The sequence below is a fragment of the Pecten maximus genome, chromosome 8 (assembly GCF_902652985.1).
Source record: "Pecten maximus chromosome 8, xPecMax1.1, whole genome shotgun sequence".
Lineage (NCBI taxonomy): Eukaryota > Metazoa > Mollusca > Bivalvia > Pectinida > Pectinidae > Pecten > Pecten maximus.
Genome location: NC_047022.1, coordinates 14,914,482 through 14,934,542, shown reverse-complemented (window position 1 = coordinate 14,934,542; position 20,061 = coordinate 14,914,482). Strand labels below are relative to the sequence as shown.

At 36.0% G+C, this 20,061-nt stretch overlaps 1 protein-coding gene across 5 annotated transcripts; it reads left to right on the top strand.

Moving 5' to 3' along the window:
* Window positions 1–892: 892 nt before the first annotated feature.
* On the top strand, window positions 893–11,940 carry LOC117332793. 5 transcript variants are annotated; one of them, XM_033891826.1, is made up of 4 exons: window positions 893–1,011; window positions 6,901–7,021; window positions 9,670–9,763; window positions 10,184–11,940. In XM_033891826.1, the coding sequence occupies exons 2-4, from the start codon at window positions 6,928–6,930 to the stop codon at window positions 11,676–11,678; spliced, it is 1,683 nt and encodes a 560-aa protein (XP_033747717.1). In that variant the 5' UTR covers window positions 893–1,011; window positions 6,901–6,927; the 3' UTR covers window positions 11,679–11,940. The 5 variants fall into 5 exon arrangements, with proteins under 5 accessions (XP_033747717.1, XP_033747719.1, XP_033747716.1 ...); XM_033891828.1 differs by lacking the exon at window positions 893–1,011 and adding an exon at window positions 3,168–3,348; XM_033891825.1 differs by lacking the exon at window positions 893–1,011 and adding an exon at window positions 3,402–3,898.
* The last annotated feature ends 8,121 nt before the right edge of the window (window positions 11,941–20,061 follow it).

The window sequence follows — 20,061 nt, the reverse complement described above, 5'->3', positions numbered from 1 at the left end:
GATTACCCTAAGCACCTTTTGAACAACTGATAATCATAATTATGACATTATTCTTATTTGTGATAGTGATATAAAAAAAACATATTCGTGACGTCGTCATTAAATGAAGTCATTGTGTCTCGCCTTAACATTTCAAGTGGGTTTTGACGTCACGTGTTACTGGATTAAAAAGCCAATCGAAGTTTTATTTTGTTTTGATGGTTAATACCATCAAATAGGACTATCATATGTAAGCTGTTTGAATTATCAGTGATAATTTTGTACGATTTCCAAGAACCATATCTTTCCGGGAACAGTCGAGTGTACTCATCACAGCACAAGAAAAGGCCCCATTGACAGCACGAAATGTTCACCTTGGAATGCGATAACACTGTTTTAAATTGAATATAAGAGAAACTCGAAAACGGAAATATAGTCTGCGTTCTGTGCACGGTTAGTGACCTATAATTGTCACAGAATTGTAGACAGAGTAACCATAACGTGTCTTCGAAATCTGAGGGAATAGTATGACAATAACATTCCAAAGAAGATAGTTTACAGCTTAAATTAATTAAGTAGAATGTGTAATATATGTCGATTAATATATGACTACATCATACACTTATTTTTTGTCCTTCTAAGACACTGGTATGAGCGATCAAAGCATATACGCGTTATTGAATGGAAACACATTCTAAACTGGTGCAGATAAACTAGAGGGCAATTGATTTGGGTAGAGCCTGTGTATGTTCAAACATACAACGGTAAGTAGTAGAGCTGGATATCATGATACAGCTTGACTATTATCATGGCCTCACGTTCCTGTGTCTCCTACCTAGATACACCACTAGTTAGATACACACACACGGATAATCTCAAGTGATGTATCATGATTATCTATGATCACTGTTCTTTAATCTACAGGGTCAACTGGGCCGTCTAAAGATATGTACAATGTATGTAGGATGGACAGTAGTTAGTCCGAGGCTGGTAAGGTTACGGGGATGTACACCAATAACGCCACTTAATCAGGTAGGTAGTATTACTCGGGGCGTATTGAGAGTATAATTAGCCGCATATATGTATCAACCTTTCTGAGATAAGCAGTTAATATACTTTATACTTTGAAATGATGTCATTGCTAATATGACGTGATGTTATTGGTAATGTGTGTTGAGGTCAATGTTTATTTGGCATTATTTAGTTCTTTCTGTGAATTGATGTTAAAATAATTGTTCTGTAATGCTATTTAATTTTACTTAATATCGTTGTTGATTTGACGTGGTAATTGTTGATGTGACGTGATTTCATTGATGACGTGATGTGATGTCATCGATGACGTGATGCCATTGGTGACGTGACGTGATGTGATGCCATTTTCTGCACTAGTACAATTTAAATTTTACCATGTCTTACCCGGCGTTGTAGAAAACAGGAAATAAGACAGTAAGCAGTATAAAACATACAACTTTAATTCGATGACATAATCTTAATATACGTTTTAAACAAAGGGAGATACGAACTAACGTCAGTGACGCAAACCATGAGGTCTCAGATCGGACACCATATAACAATCAACACAGCTGTTAGGTGCCTTAATCTACACACTGTTATACGCAAACCCGTACAGGAGTGGGCACAGAATATACCCTCCGTATATCACTGCATGTCGTACGAAGCGACTAATTGTGGGCCCCTGAAGAATAAGGAACTTTCTTCCGTGGCTTCTATTGAGGGGCCATCAAAAGGACCAAAATAGATATTCAGCCCTCATTACAACACTTTCAACCTTTCCTTCCTCACTGATCTGTCTGTCTGTGTTAGTTTTTTTCCTAAAGGCGTCTCTTTGGCACCCGTTCTCATTTGACCCTGACTGTTGGTGTGACCTTGACACCCGTTCTCATTTGACCCTGGATGTTGGTGTGAGCTTGACACCCGTTCTCATTTGACCTGGATGTTGGTGTGACCTTGACACACGTTCTCATTTGACCCTGGATGTTGGTGTGACCTTGACACACGTTCTCATTTGACCCTGGATGTTGGTGTGACCTTGACACCCGTTCTCACAAGGCTACAGACATCTAATATTTAAACGCTCACATTATCAATAATGCTTGTGTAGCTAGTAGCTATTGTTTCTACTCCGGCTCTTACGTCTGTGTTTTGATGTTCATTAGTTTTTGCTTGCTTTACGTGGAGGATGTTGCTGAGGAAATTTGATATTAATACGGTTTTAAGTTTTTTTTGGTTCATTATAAAGATCTTTATTGCCCCGTTTTTATTTATGGGAATATCGTTATTTTCTAATCAGTCGTAAATTCCATAATTTCTTTGCGAATAATGCGGTTTTTGGAATTTCACAATGAAATTTATTTTCACTTTACAATTAACAGCGTCACCTCTTTTTTGGAAGGAGTCTTTAAAGGGATGAATGGATAGGGTATCACTCGTCGCCTGAGACTACCTAATTAAAAATTAAAGATATCTGATCGAAATGCGGCGTGATAATTTGAAAACCGGCTTCAAACTTCCGTCCAATCACCGGATAGTGAACGGCACTGAATGCTCAGTGATATGCACCTTTTAAAAATTGTTTGACAAAAGAAACGGACATATTTGCCTGCTCTCAAACACAGTTAATAATCGCTTTTTATAAACATGGTGCTGTCTATCCAATCTGGTCGTGATGGAAACTGTAACTAAGCGTCATGTCAAAAATCAAGCTTCTTGTTAAATCTGTAAACGTATTTTGCCATGCATAAAATAAACGCGTTTTGAATACTGTACATACGGACCAAGTCGAATGGCATATCTACAATAGAAATTTTATAACACCTTGTATTGGAATCACAATTGCAATGAAATTATAGTCACGATAAACGTCATGATTTATTTTGCTATATCAATGGAATATTCCCTTTTAAAAAAACCTGTATAAATACTACTTTTTGGAGGACTGTTGTTGTAAATACAATTTTATTATAAAATTCGAGTGAATACAGTTACAATATAATTTTACATCATATCGCTGTGAAAGTTATCTAGACTACTATATAAATATCTTGTAAGCGTCCTGTCCTTTTAAGTGTGACCTACACTATCCATTTTCATCACATATCATGTAACATAACCATACACTGAGTGTATATGGGGACTGGTTGCGACGAGTCTATATTCATCTTTTATGCTGTCAACATTTTGTGTAAAGTATTATCCGCAATTCATTTCGTTCCGTACCAGTAGGCGTCCTCTATAAAATAAATATTTCCTTCTAGTGGTATTCGCCTGAAATATTTCTGTCGTATCGTTTAAAAATCAAACCACCTACTGACATTTGATAAGCAAGATCTTGGATTTTAACACATAAAGGTAGGTTTGTTTGTTTTACTAATAATGGAGCTATGTGATCTATTTAAACCTGGTTTTTCTACTTGAACAATTGGGTAATGTGACCCCTACCCGGTAGACCAGTCCGCCCGCGATAAGTTACACCCGTAATATGAAAGCAGGATAATGCTATATGTGATCAGGGTTTGCACTCTGTTTTATATCACAGCCGAGCCACATCGTATATGTTGATGTTATTCCGAGAGTTGTCGTGGATTAACAATTGAAGGGAGATCTGCCACACAAGGTCTCGTTCTATTTGATATCCACACGTGTAACTGTCAGATTGTTCCTGGGAATCGATAATCCAAGTCTGTATGAGGAACATCAGACTTGTAGGAGAGCCATTTTGTGGATCTATTTATAGCTGAGGGAGGGCTAGGAGGAGGATACATCCGGTCTGACACACCCGTACCTCCACACAGGCGTGGTACAGGTGTGGTACAGGTGTGGTAACCATGGTGTATGCTTGATTTTCACACATGTGTGATGACGAACGGTCATGTCAGGCCTTACCTGTGATAAACAATAGGTAAGTCTATTGTACATTGATTGTTATGTACGCCATCGGCACACCTGTTGAGTGTACACGTGATGTATACCATTTATAAATCTATATGTTCTTGAATATAGAAAGGCAGTTTAAATTATTCAGGTATGATATATAAATACTTTGCATGGGGTCAAACACGCGTACAGTGTATATACGACTGTGTTTATTGGAGTGTACTGTATCATACATAATGTGCAACCATGCAGAACGATTCTGGATTTACCATTTACATGTACGTGATCATTTTGATACATGCTACAAATAATGACACGTAAGTATAATATACTTCATTTAGTTTAATATTTAATTTTATTAATTCCACTACACACGTTTCTGTGTGTATGTGTGTCCATGTGACTCTCGGCCATTAAGATTATACATTATATGCACTATGAATATCTGATTACAAATACAGACCGGAATGATAAAGTATTGTGCTGTTGGACACCTCCACGTGTAAACTCAATGTTAGGGCTTAAAATTCAAATCACTAATTACTTACTGCAGCTCCAACATTATCGTGTGAGTTTTAATTGTAATTATGATTCCAATATGAGGCATGTATAAAATTACAATTAAATCTTCCTGTATGCCATTTGACTGTGTCCGTGTTTTAAGTATGTATTATATTTACAATACGTTCAATTTAAACATGGCATACTATGTAAACAGGTTTAACAAGATATCAAAATGCATGAACATTAATAGTGTTAACGCTATATTTTTGACATGGTGTTTAGTTACAGTTTTCATCACGACCAGTTTGGATATACAGTAGCATATACATTTTTATGTACAGGCATTTTACTTCGACCGATAATTTCTAATTAGTAACACATATATTTCATCTGATATAGAAACTGTACTTTCATAAATAGTTATCAGAGTAATTATTTGACATACATTTCATTGAGTAAACAGTTTTCATATGCTATGATCAATGATTATACTATTTCCTTAGAATGTAACTAGACATGTGTTTTAATGCACTAGACACAAACTAACGTGCTGTTACCAAAGGGAGATTTGCAGTGTAGCATAGCCAATAAGTTTGTGGTTTAAATTTCCCTCGACTGCAACGTGGGTTAGAAACAAACGCCCTGTTCCCTCTTTCCTCCAACTCTTTAACTGTCAAATGGTTCGAGTTTTTGGCCATCATTCGCCATTTAATTGTTAGTTTGGGACCAATTAAAGGACATTAGTATTGAAGAAATTTTATGTAAATATAACGCATGGATGACTAGTTATGTTGCAATTGAATTAATTAATTTTGTCTCTACTGTAGCTAACACTCAATTTGTATGGAACAGTGTTAATATCTTGTGTGTGGTTTGTATTTATCGAAGGACATCCAGATGTATCATTAATACGTTTGATAATTTATTGATGTTGTGGCAAGGTTATCTCTGATAAGATTTGTTTCCCCTAATCATCACACAATAGTTCACGGATAGGATGAAACACGCCTCACCGAAGTTCCATGCATTAGTTAGAATGTCAACGGGGAATTAAGAACAGATGCCTCCTTTTCCAATCTAAAGTGATGTTTGATGGGAAATTTCTTATTCGAAGGTACACAGAATTTCTTTAATTATACATGAAGTGATAGGTTTTGATATAGGTAGTTCATCACAACAAACCAGCACCGCTAATCATTGTCTTGGACGGGAAGCAAAATGACACTGCTGGCATCAGCGTGCCCAAGTAAATTAATTTGAACTCATCGTTTTCTTTGGGGAACGAAATGCTAACGAAGAACTGTTCATATACACACCTGATATATCTGTTATTCAACAGATTGGACCAATATACATATTTGTAACAAAATCGCTGTTTGAAAACCTTAAACTAATGTAATAAACTAGTTGTGGATATTTCAGGTTATACAATAAATAGTGTATATGCCACTAAGACATGACTATCACCTGTATATTTATAGACAAATGCTTATTTCTGTCTTATATCTATATTACTCGCCTGTCCATAGGAACCATATGCCCAATGCTAAAACCTGTACAAATCCACCACGTAAATAGCCTTCTCAGTACCTACTGATCTACCTCCTGTGGGTATGTATTTAGTCATGTCTGGCTTTGTATGTGTCGTATACAAAGCCATTGTGTTATGGATTGTTTTCTTAAACAATGTGTAGTGTACTGATCGTATTTCAATGTATAGGTTTACTGATTTGTTCAGTTGTATAGTTAGAAAAATGACAATATAATTTTTTTTATACAAGTATATCAATTTATTCGAGCGCTCAACATAGTTTATCGGGCGCTCTACATCTAATCTCGTGCGCTCCACATTGACAAATGAGTATATTCGTACTCGAGTATATAGACAAATGTATTGTTTCAAAGATATTTATAAATGCTTCACAAGTCTGTCTCTATTAATAAACCCAATAGTGTATTCGTTGATTTTTGTAAATCAAAATAGTCAATTTCTGATAAAACTACTACAGTATGTATATCCTTTTTAGTTCGGTCAATACACGACTGTTCGCCACGAAAAAAATATTTACTGATGATGAAGTATCAAAAGTCAATATTTGTACAATATTGTCATATTTCTATTATAAACTATGGTCAGATTAGCTTTCCAACAGAAAAATTAGCCCGATAGTGTCACTGTGTGTAGATCTTCGTTATTATCACCGATATTGGAAGCCTTTCTCAAGCTTCATATATACTCACATCATAAGTCATTACTTATACCGTATTGTAATATTTCTATTACAAACTATGGCCAGATTAGCTTTCCAATCGGTAACATTAGTCTGATAGTGTGTAGAATTGTGTTATTATCACTGATATCGGAAGCCTTTAGCGAGCTCCATATACATTGTATACTCCCATCCTAAAACACCATGGTCATGTATCTATGATATACATGTGGCCAATACCTACATCTCGTGATCAAAGTGTGAATTTCGTGATATGATCAACTTTCATAAACCGCCCTTTGTTCTTTTACAGACATGGATGCTTTAAGCTGTTGTGCAAATGAGTAACACAAGCTCAGAAACGTCCAGTACGGCAGGACTAACGCCAAATGACGTCACTACGGCAGGCCTAACACAAAATGGTGACAACAGTGGTAATAGTTATATCATTCTGTTAAAACATCTTAGCATAGTTACAGTCAAGATTAATGTTATCATACTTACTGTAAAAGATGACATTTTGTAAGGGTTTTACAATAGATATTGCCAGTACAAAAATAATATTAGTTTGATCATTTAACAATTAGACACTTGTACCAATAAATACAATCTAATAAGCGTTTAGTTGTTACATTTACATTAACGTATGATAAAATCTGTCTTTCCTAAATAAATACGTCCTTTATTTTCACCCATTTTCCTGTATATTCATTTAAAATAATAGCATCTTAAATAGCATTCCTTTCTGTGATTGATTCGCAACAGTACAAAGCCTTGCCGTGACGATGATCAACATAGCGCCAAAATGACGTCAAAGTAACGCAGTTGATCTCGATAAGAGCTCTCGCTGCGTTTGATGCCTTCGTAGCGCATAGCTGGCGTTGATCAAAGTGGCGTAACAATCACGCCATGCGTGATCTTTACAATATCTATCCGCTCACAGATGCAGCACAGATTAAAATTGAGGCAATGAGATACCGTGGCACCAAATGTTTATATTACAGTATAAGAAGCACTAAGAATATTGATCAAAACAGTCACCGAATATAGCACAAGGTCATTCCATGTAACCTTAATACAAACTGATTACATATGATACGAGAGCATTATATAAGTAAAATGTAGATTCACATTGACAACCCTGAAAAAACGATAACAATTATGTTTCTTTGGAGAAGTGAGTGACCTATGTTTCTATTTCAAATCAAAGATACATCACCTTCTCTAAATGCACCCCGGCGTAGTGGGGATGAAACTACCTTACTGCGACACTCAAAGAATTACACAGGCGGAACGCTACAAGGAAGGGTTTTTCTCAATCAGATCAGGGTGGATACCATACACTTTGATAAACTGTATATGTTACACATTTAATTACTTGTATAAGGTTATCAGCAATACCCCAGCTGACAGACAAGCGGAAATAAGTGGATATGGAGGAAATACAAGTCACCGAATTGTTTTCTAATCGATCTTGTTGACCCAGATGGTTACAATGGAGGGATTGGGCTGAGGGAAGAGATTGATGATACAGTGTGGTCAACAGTTAACTGTTAAAGGACAGTTTAAATATATATAGTGTGCCTTGTGGTTTCGCTGTCGCTAATGCGAAACAAGTTATATCATGTTATATTAATCAGATAGAAGCGCATGTGGGCTCCTACTGTGGATTGAACCCCGAATACCGAGGGAAAACTCGCGTGGTCGGACAGAGACATTCACATAATAAAATCCTCGTGTTGATCACCTTGTCCTTTTTAATTGTATCCTTAGGCCATATAGGTTCATAAATGGGTTTGAAATGCAATTTTATTTTCACGTCATTATTTTCCCGTAATGTCTTCTGAAATAAAGACTCACTGTGAAATATTACAATGAAAAGATGCACAGAGTCTAAAACATTTATGTGACCAGGACACATAGTAAAATGTGTTTGTGATTAGGACACATAGTAAAATGTGTTTGTGATTAGGACACATAGTAAAATGTGTCTGTGACCAGGATACATAGTAAATTGTTTCTGTAACCAGGACACATAGTACAGTGTGTCTGTGACCAGGACACACAGTAAAGTTTGGCTGTGACCAGGACACACAGTAAAGTGTTTCTATGACCAGGACACACAGTAAAGTGTTTCTGTGACCAGGACACATAGTAAAGTGTGTTTGTAATTAGGACACATAGTAAAATGTGTTTGTGATTAGGACACATTGTAAAATGTGTCTGTGATCAGGATACATAGTAAAGTGTTTCTGTGACCAGGACACATAGTAAAGTGTGTCTGTGACCAGGACACACAGTAAAGTTTGGCTGTGACCAGGACACATAGTAAAGTACTGACCAGGACACACAGTAAAGTGTTTCTATGACCAGGACACACAGTAAAGTGTTTCTATGACCAGGACACACAGTAAAGTGTTTCTGTGACCAGGACACATACTAAAGTGTGTCTGTGACCAGGACACATAGTAAAACGTGTCTTTGACCAGGACACACAATAAAGTGTTTCTATGACCAGGACACATAGTAAAGCGTGTCTTTGACCAAGACACATAGTAAAGTACTGACCAGGACACACAGTAAAGTGTTTCTGTGACCAGGACACATAGTAAAGTGTGGCTGTGACCAGGACACACAGTAAAGGGTTTCTATGACCAGGACACACAGTAAAGTGTGTCTTTGACCAGGACACATAGTAAAATACTGACCAGGACACACAGTAAAGTGTTTCTGTGACCAGGGCACACAGTAAAGTGCTTCAATGAACAGGACGTAAGACAAAATATGTCTTTGATCAGGAAACATCATGAAGTTGGTAAAGTGACTAGGATTTAGATCACAAGTTAATTTCTTCCTATACCTAGGAAGTTTTTTTTTCTGAATCCAGGTAATAATTTAAATATGTCTATGAACGGTTCATGCATACCGAAAAATAAAAGTTTTATAAATACGGCATATTATATATTTTCCTTATTGATACATGCATACTGACCGATAAATAAATTCAAATTAGACAAGAGCAAATTTTACCGTATCAATATTTTTTATTACACGTAGCATATGCATTTGCCTATGTTTCCAGGTACCAACGGCAGTGGATTAGCTGTCGGTCTATCGATAGGAGGGGTGATTCTAGCAGCAATTCTGGTATTCTTTGTGGCATACTGCTTCTTCAGGTAGGTTTTCCTCAATGCTTCTTTCTAACTTATCCTTAATATTTTAACGTTTAATTTATCTTATAGGTTAATATTTTCTATCAGGTAAGCTTTGTGCATGCGATGGCAGCCTTTATATCCAGACCGTTCGTGTGTTTATTGTCAGAAACAGCAAGTGTAGACTATAATCGATCGCCATGTACCGCTAAATTAGCAATAAGAAAAGTAAAGACTTCCCTTGGGTTTCATGAAATAATAATAAGTTCAACAATGAATTGCAATCGACACTGTGTAGTTAAATAAGGAAGTCAGTGCTCGATTTTAACTTTTGTAGATAAAAGGTAGAGACTTTAAAGAACCAAATCAATTTCCTATTTGATATTAAAAAAACTGTGTCAGATTGTTTACCTCGGCTGATTCAATATCTGTATAACATTCCAGCCGCCGTAAGGACAATGGAACAGACAGCGACAACAACAATGTACAGAGAATTTCCATGAATAGCGAGAATTTTTCACACGTAACAAACTTGAAAAAGCTCGAGCCATTAGAAATCAGAAACGGAAAAACGATTCCAAAACGCACAAAACCAACTCTGGATGAAAAACGTGAAGCGGGTAAGGCTGATGACCTCTCAGATGTTGACCTTTCCCTGTTTTCGGGAGAAGGTCAACTGAATCCAGCCTTCGTTGACGACGAAGAATTAGGTCATTCTAGACCTAACAACCGTAAGATATCCAGCACCGACAAAGACAGCAATGTGGTGGTGTTTAAACTTGAAGGAGTCGTCAAATTTGACGTATCACAAATGGCCGGGATAGAAAAGAATATAGCATTGTCACTCGAAAGTCGGACCGGTGGTGAGGTGCCAAAGATCTCAACAGGCAACGGTGAGGTAAAAGCAGTGTTAGATAAAGACGGTTCTGGTAGAACAGGGCAGGGTAGTGATGTTCCGAAGGATAAAAGTATATTAGCTGATAAGCAGGAAACTGGAGGACCGAGAAATGATGTCGTCAACTATGAAGCTAACCAGTATAATGATTCAGAATATAAACAGATTTCAAAAGTTAGTGATTCTAGAATAGTAACTAGTCAGGAAACAGTTCCAAGTGAAGGTAGCAGGCAATTCTCCCCACAATATCGCAGTGACCAGGTTGAAGATGTCCGTCCGGGAACAAGTAAGGGTAAAATTCTAAAAATACATACCACCAGTGTGGAAGAGGAGGATACAATTCAGGTGATAACCGAGGAATTACCGTCTGGCTCACAAGAGAGGAAAACAATGGCAGATAGACCGGAAACAAAGAAAGACCCATCATTAAGTTCACATGAGAGACATTTACAGCAAGACAAACCCGAATCCGTAGCAGTGGTAATAGAGGACAGATATGTGCCTGATATAGCTAGTAGTAATCAATCTAAGTCTGTCTCTGGTAGGAGCTTCTCTGTTATTGAAAAATCAATCGATCTGGATGAGGAATACAAAAGGAGGCATAGTGTACGGGGAAAGGAGGTAACAACGATATTTGTTGACAATAACATGGCATCAGTCCGAGATAGGAGACGAGGACGTCATGACAGGATCGTGTTCAAACCTAATCAAGAAACTGAAAATTCCTCGGGGAAAAACGAACACAGGAAACGTCATTTAGACAATGGACCACCTCTTAAGGGAAAGGATATGAACGTACCTGTCAAATCAGAATCTAGAGAGACTGGGAAAGTGAAAAAGTCGCGACATAATCCCTCAGATATACCAGAAGAACATACCAGTCAACCATACCCTATCACAGCGGACACGGACACTAATAAAATTAAAAAAGTACCCACAAAACCTGTCCTCAAGCGAGAGGCGACAGAGTACGAAATCCCGTGGGATTTGACAGACGTGGGTGCACTTTTGATGCAAATTAACGATATTGCAGAGTCCGACTGATATTTCCTTTCTAACATATTTGCTATTTCATATTGTTATGTTATCACTGTTTTAATGTTACCAGTACATTTGTACATGTATAAATGACAGCGTGAAACAAGAGTGTGGAGAGCGAGTCTGTAAGGGATGGAACTCTTCACATCGTACACACAACACCTATACATTGTTGTAGAATTTAGCGTTAGTTGAATATTTTAAAACAATCAAATTGTTTTTACACGTGTAAAAAATATAATATGCATAAAATGTGATATTTATATGACTGGTTTGTTTGAGTTGATCTGATTCATAAGATGTTTGACTACGTCTTCCGTTGAAAGAAATTAAATATCGACAACGTACAACATGACAATGCATATTATACAATACATATATCATACAATTTCCCACCTGTTTTCAGGTGAATACGGTGAATTTTCAAACTTATAAATGCTAAACTACGTTTATTCGTCTCGAAGTCCAAAAGAAATATTACTTTTGAGGGTCGATAATCATTGTATTCACCGGAAAACAGGTTGATGACTGGTTTATGATACAAAATTCCCCTCGACATTTTGACATTTTTACCAGTCGTTAAAAAAAACCAGATGGAAAGAATATGGCTGATCAATAGTAGGCTGTGTGAATTTCAATAGAATAAAGTCAAACTCAGTTATAAATCAAAATTCATTGATGATTTTAATGTTTTGAGTTCAAATAAACGAATATCCAAATTAGGCTATGAACAGGGTTGCAGATGACAGTACCTTTTTAAGGCGATGTAAAACACTGCCGTTCAAGACTGTCGCAGCTTGAAAAGTGTTTCAATTTCAGCTATTGAATTCGGGACCGTGAATAATATTGATGTCAGGAATCCATACTAAAGGACCGATTGGTCATCGTAACGAAATCAATAACAAAAAGTTGTAATGTGAACGATTCATGCCGTTCTCAGCTTTGGCACCAAATATGGAAAATCAGCGACTGACAAGGTGTCAGTTGGCTTCTTTCCGCTGAGACGTCCGTCGCTTGTCAGGTGTTTTTGGAATCCTTCAGTTATAAAAAAAAGTGTTCTACGTATATATGTATGGAAAATCCGATGCTTACCATCTTGTCAATGAAGGTTATCAGCACAACCTATCAAGAAGCGTGCTGATTGGTTAAATTTCTGATCTCAACGTCAGAGACTGTTGGGAAATCCCGTACAACCACACACGGTAGTGTCCTAGGCTCGGTTATAACCGGAACAAGGACGTTAAGCCCTATCAATCAATCAATGGGTATGGACTCGTGCTATATCAACCTGAGCGCTGATTTCGGGTTGATATAATGTTTGCGCAAGGTGAGGTTTAGAATCGACCAGTCAAGAAAATGAAAAAAACACAGTCATACATAACCATGAATAATTGTACACTTTCGCATAATGTCTCTAACTTAGATTAGTTGCTTTATGTATACATAATGGTCACATAACAAATGTTTGTTGGACATGATATGTATTTTACTCGATGTTATTTTTTTAAGTTAAAAAGACACACTTGCTTTAGCGAGAGTGAAATATATTTCATATCCAACAACCACGAGTCGAGGGACCTGTTGTTACGGAGTTGTGAGTTCCATAGTTTGGATACGTATGTGTTTGGTGGCATATGCAAATAAGGAGTAGTGATATTAGAAAGGTATTAAAAGTACCTAATTGATATTCGATATTTGGATTCTAATTAACTATTTCATTTATTGTTTATTCTGGAACAATTATATGACAAACCCACATTAATTAGATGTTTTTTCTTTTAACTCTAGTGTCTCTAGCGCACAAACAAAACAATCGCGGACTAGGTTCACGTATGCATGTGTGCTTCCCGCCGAAAATGGCAAAACCCTTGGACTGGGAAGTTTCTGAGAGACTGTTTTGTGTTCATCCCCGATACAATAAAGCCAACAATATAAAAACCATCGATAGAAACCATGTGAGACAAATCGTTAGATGGATCGTAAATAAGGTTCCGATACCACAACAGATCTAGATTCAGTAACTGTTTGTAAATCAAATCATAACCTGAACAGGATTGATGACTTCAACGCGATTCCTGATGACGTCAACAAAAGATCACGTGGCATGGAGCACGTGAGGAAAAATGTAGATCGTATGGTGGCATGGATCTGCCATCACATAACGAGATAATTTTGTCAACATAGCGAGATAAATATACCATATAGCGAGATAATAAAACGACATAGCGAGATAAAACAACCGACATAGCGAGATAATTTAATGCATTTACGATGTCGCTATCTCGACATCTCGCCGCATTAGATGCTACTACTGACATGGATTTTTTTCTTGTCAACGTCACGTGACCCCCATTCGGAAGTTCAGCGCGCCAGTGCACACGAGGCTTGGACAGGGGTAATCCTAACATTTGCCATAGGTATCTAACATGCTTTGTTTACCTTTTTGTTGTAGGTGTTGGGCCGTTCAGCTTCCCTGTCCAAGCCTCGTGTGCACTGGCGCGCTGAACTTCCGAATGGGGGTCACGTGACGCTGACAGGAAAAAAATCCATGTCAGTTGTAGCATCTAATGCGGCGAGATGTCGAGATAGCGACTTCGTAAACGCATTAAATTATCTCGCTATGTCGGTTGTTTTATCTCGCTATGTCGTTTTTATTATCTCGCTATATGGTTTATTTATCTCGCTATGTTGACAAAATTATCTCGCTATGTGATGGCAGATCCATGCCACCATAAGATCGGGTAAAAATACGACCACATTTAGTTATATCGACATATTTATTCAACTACCACCACTTTGAGTGTGGAACGACACAGCGTATTGAGGTAGTAAAATATATGTTGTTCATATCACATACATCGTGCAGTTAAATCTAAGTGAAGACAACTTGTTTTGGGCTATGTTTCATCACGATAGAGAAGGTAGCGGTAGTGTGGTGGGAACTTAAAAACATTGAAACATCAATTGATATGCGAGTTACCTCCCCTAACATAAAATGTCATATCATGCAGTCATAATCTTAACACGTAAGAATATTAGACAAATAGAAGATTATTGAGTCATGCTTTTAAACTGTTTTATTGATATTACACAATTATGCTTGCATCATTAGAAACAATATTAATTGGTGTTCAGAAAATGTTAGTCATAACAAGATGTAAACAAACATTTTTCTGACCATTACGTCTTCGCTTGTCCCTCATTAAGCGAAATAATAACAATTTAAATCATGATTAAAATCTCAATATTTCTATAACACATTTACGCACGTGGACGCCCATCTTGATAATCGCAAAACCCTCTTAGATATCAACTATGATAATGACCCAAACATCCTTTTGTAGAGATCGCGAAAACGTTTACATATATAACTAACTAAGTATATCAACTATGATAATGGTTCTTACATCCTTTTGTAGAGATCGCGAATACGTTTAAAACTTCCTAAATATACCATAATGTACATTCACATATAAAACATTCGTTATATATTGTATATTTTTACCATATCTATACATATCTCTTACTCTATTCACCATCAATAGAGTTAAGTTCAAAATGACCCCGGTTGACGACAGGCCATTAAATAAACAAACACATCCCACTGGTTGTTATTGTTACAAGTCCTATCAACATATACCAAGGTCGTGTTAAGGGTGGTATCTACACCCCGCAGTAATGTAAAACTAAAGTAGAAACAACAACAAGATATTAGTGGTAATTTGCAATGTAACGTAATTCTGAAATGGAACAATTGTACATAGACAAAAAGTGAATATCACTTTTTAAAATATGAACGTATTTTTTTCGTGAATCATGAATAATGAATGCAAACAACATGTAGCTGATACGTAGTTCCGCATTTTTAGGACACGTTATTCAATGATCCAGTTGTGACATGACCTAAAAAATATCGAATTATAGACACGTGACTTTAATATGTCCGTGTCACCTAGTGTCTTATTTGAATGTTCCGTAGGCTGTATATCACCAAGTCACAATTGGCTGACAATGTACCGGCTACGAGGTATGTTAACCACTCAAGAATGCTTGTTTGTGTCTTAACAACAGAAGATGGATAAAGGAACAGAATATTAACTAAGAACAATAAATACTGGAGTGTTTTGAATAGGATTGTGTCAATAGTATGCATTGTATCCATTGTGAAAAAAATGGTACGATGATGACGATGACGATCATCAAAACGTGAACTATTGTACCATATTTAGCCATTCAGGGATTATATGCAAACTGGATTTGAAAGAAAATTTCGCAATATTTACACCTCAAGATTGAATGTTGCTTTGGAGTGATGAACTGGGTTGCTCTTGAGACGAATTCAACAAGAGCTGCTTCGCAATTCGTTAAATTTGACTCATGGGCAACTCAATTCACCATGATGCAGTTCATAAAATGTGTCTCAAGAGCATGAAAGTAGAAATGGTATTCAATAACTACCAGGTAAGGTACTGAGGAAGTAAATACAGATGAAAGGACTACTGTAACCTAATGACACATTTAAAATGAAGAAAAATAACGAAATAAAATTTGGAATGATAATTTCTTGAATTAAAAATTCAAATGCACGTACACTTGTATACTATTTCTTTAAAAATACCGACGGAAATAACTGTAATTCATGAAATAGTTCTTATTTAAAAAAAAAAACGCTTTTTACCTTCCCTGGCACCATACCTGGATTGTGGTCTAAACGTTTTATATGATACTGTATACATTCTCATACCTCTCGTTACAGTTGTAGCTGTAGTACAATTAAAGCCATTATGTACATAATGACAGACTGTGTTATTAATATTGAGTCAAGATACCCTGGTACTGAGAAATACTCATACAGGTAAACTTTAGAGAAAACAATGAATATATCGGGTATGAGGACTAACAAAGTGGGTTTTTCAATCATTCTTTATGCTTGTTCGAGGTAGGAAGTATGTAGTAAATTAGTTATTGCATGATTTCTCGTCACTCGGGACTTCCTCGTGTTAAGTTTGGGGTTTGCTTGGCTGTGTGTACAATATAGAAAATCTCTAACACGTGCTGCCTCCAACTTATATTTTATTCTTCTCCAACTAAACATCAAAACAACTTCCGGTACTGGACGGACACAAATTACGGAACAATATACATACTAACATAAAAAGATGATATTGATTAATTCCGGATACACACTTGATTGTTGATAATATATATATGTGATAAATACACATTTGTCATATATATACCCCCCCCCCCTCCTCCCGCAAAACAAAAATTGGTCCCCAATTTTGAAATAGTTACCATCAAGTGAGTTCTCTAAATTTACAAGAATACTCAATCTAAAAAATATGAACATGTGCATGATTTGTTTTATAAAATGAAGAAAACAGGACATGAAGACAGAGGACCTTTCAAGATATAATTATATCATATGGTTGTGTCAAAGTTAATGAATGTGAATACTTGAAAATATAATTTGGTAAAAATGAGAAATTACTGCAGACCAAAGTTACACACAAACCTCTTAGAATCACTTGAGCTGGTACCAAATTACAAGTAACCAATCACACTCTGATACATTGTCTGAACAATTTGTCAATAATATCACTTTATATTTTATCATCACATTTTCTGTTAAAAATGAAAATAAAAGTTTTATATAGTCAAAGAACTTTTAACCATGCTTATACAAGTCTCAGCTATTAGTACCAATGTAGTTTTAAGGATGGAGTAATTAAATTGGATTTAAATATAAAGTTATGGAAGTAGCATTTATTTAGTCAATATTTTATCAAGCTCAAGATTCAATAATACAAATTCAAAAACATATATTTAAATATCAGTCATCAATATATAGTTTGTTCTGGCAATACTCAACTAACTGTTTACTATTACAGTTACAGTATCATCATGTTGTGTTATAAGACCATGTGATTTAAAGTTAGAAAGAAATTGACCTTAATAAAACTTACAATAATACATGCAACACAAAATATACATTAACCTGCCAGCTTTATATCTATCCCTATCAAATGTATACGCGCTGAAAAAAATCTCTGCATGGCCTTATGGTTCATAAATAATCACAACATCATACATATAACAATTACCACCAAATACTACCAGCATCAAATCACCAAAGTTCAAAAAACATTACAATGTAGGATATAATACTACCCGAAATCCATTTAACAACATAATACAGTTGATATACTTATTGATTATATGCTCATCCTTTAAAAATGTTAACCAAATATGACATGTGATCCACAGTAATATCAGCAGAGATTTCGCTCTTAATGATTATAGTATATTTCCGATATAATTTATCTGAGAAAAACATTCATTTACATTTGGAAAACAATGATGTTGTGCAATATAATTCTGTATTGTCATGACTAGAGAGCAATCATAATGTTAAAACACTGACAAATCAAGAGCTAGATAAAAGGTAAAATATACTATTATGGAATACTAATGTATTAAAAAGCAAATTACAAGATATATAATATCTAGTGTTTCAATTGCAATGTTAATGATGAAAAAACTTAAAGATAATCAGTATGTATCAGTTAACTAAGATATCACCATATTAAATGTTTAATGCACTGATTTTTTTTTCAAATAAATCTTGAATATGTGTCAATATAGGCATTGTCCAATACACTAAAGCCTGATCACTTCAGTTTATAGCCAAACACTTTTTAAAAGTCCTCAAGATGAACTCGATTTTGGTTTTATTATTCATTCAGCAATCAGGAAAGTTCCAACAATCCGTCACTGTAAAACTCTAAGACTTCCTTGACAGTAGGGCTCGACATCATCTTCAAAGGAGGGGATCACAGGGGGTACGAGAATGGCGGTCACGTGCACACTCCTGGTATGTCACTGGGAAAGTATTTGACTAAATGCATATAAACAACGCCGGTTCACCATATCAGAGATGTCGATCTACATATATAGATATGGATGTTGATAAATAAATGAAACTAAATGACACGTTTCATGTTTTCATCGTCACCGTACATTGCCCGTCCAGGTCCTGGCGGAACTTCAGGTAGCCTTTGCAGTTGTACTAGTACCAGCACTTCTCCATTAGATGGATTCGCCCGATCATGTTGAGGTTCTAACAGACAAATGATGGTGATTTCTTACAAAACTATATATGGGGGTGTCCCTAGGTCCAGGGATTTCACGGAGACAAAAGGGTCAAAAGCTCAAACAATGACATGACGACACTTTCAAGTTTCAACAGACGAACCACGTGCTCCATCACCGACACATATTATTTACATTATGTACAATACGAACTCGTCAGCAACAGCTGACGGTTTCTGATGTCAGTCACATCTTCATCCGGGATTTATATTCTCCACCATGTTGTGTTTGGGGTTTGCTTGGCTGTGTGTACAATATATAGAAAACCTCTAACACGTGCTGCCTCCAACTTATATTTTATTCTTCTCCAACTAAACATCAAAATAACTTCCGGTTATGGACGGACACAAATTACGGAACAATATACATACTAACATAAAAAGATGATATTGATTAATTCAGGATACACACTTGATGGTTGATAATATATATATATATATGTGATAAATACACATTTGTCATATATATAACACTCAGATGTAATAAATACCCTATTAATCGAAATCCATGCAATACCCCATACATATTAACTCAGGTTATCGAGTGCACAGTTAAAAGTTAATGCATGAGGATGGACAAGAGGTTTTTGTAAGAGGTCACCATTATCCTCTGGCTCAGATGACCTAATAGCCACGAGTTTTTTTTTACCTTTGACCACCGTCGGGGCGTAGGGATATGACCTGAAATGAAATGCAGTAAATAGTATGCAAAACTAACAGTTTCAGAAATAGTTGGAAATATTATAATTTATTACAAAGAAGCAACTTACAAGTTTTTATTTAACTTTCAAGAATTCAACTGATATCAAAAATATCAAAAAATAATTCTCTGAAAATCTAGTGCGAACTACTTCAATCGTGTTATCATTTCTGTGCCTGCGTGAAGCGGCCTTGACGAGTCAGCCTATCAAAACACTATGGATCACGTGATTAAAAAGTAGTCCTGGTCAAAGTTCACTTTGTCAAACAATAAAGATTAACAGTTTCTTACACGTATGGTATAACAGTTGTTTTGATTAATTGATACACTTGGAGTTGAGTAACACATACCTGTTGTGGTAGAAAGAGACCAACCAACCAATTGTTTTCCCATAGACTTTAGTGTTAACGTTTTGGAGTATTGCATTCAAATTCTTGAATTCAATATGACAATTATGGTTTATAACAAAAGTTTAGGGTCTGATATAATACCTAATCAAAAACAAATTTGGGTCCTTCAGCTCAAATTTTCTCCAGGG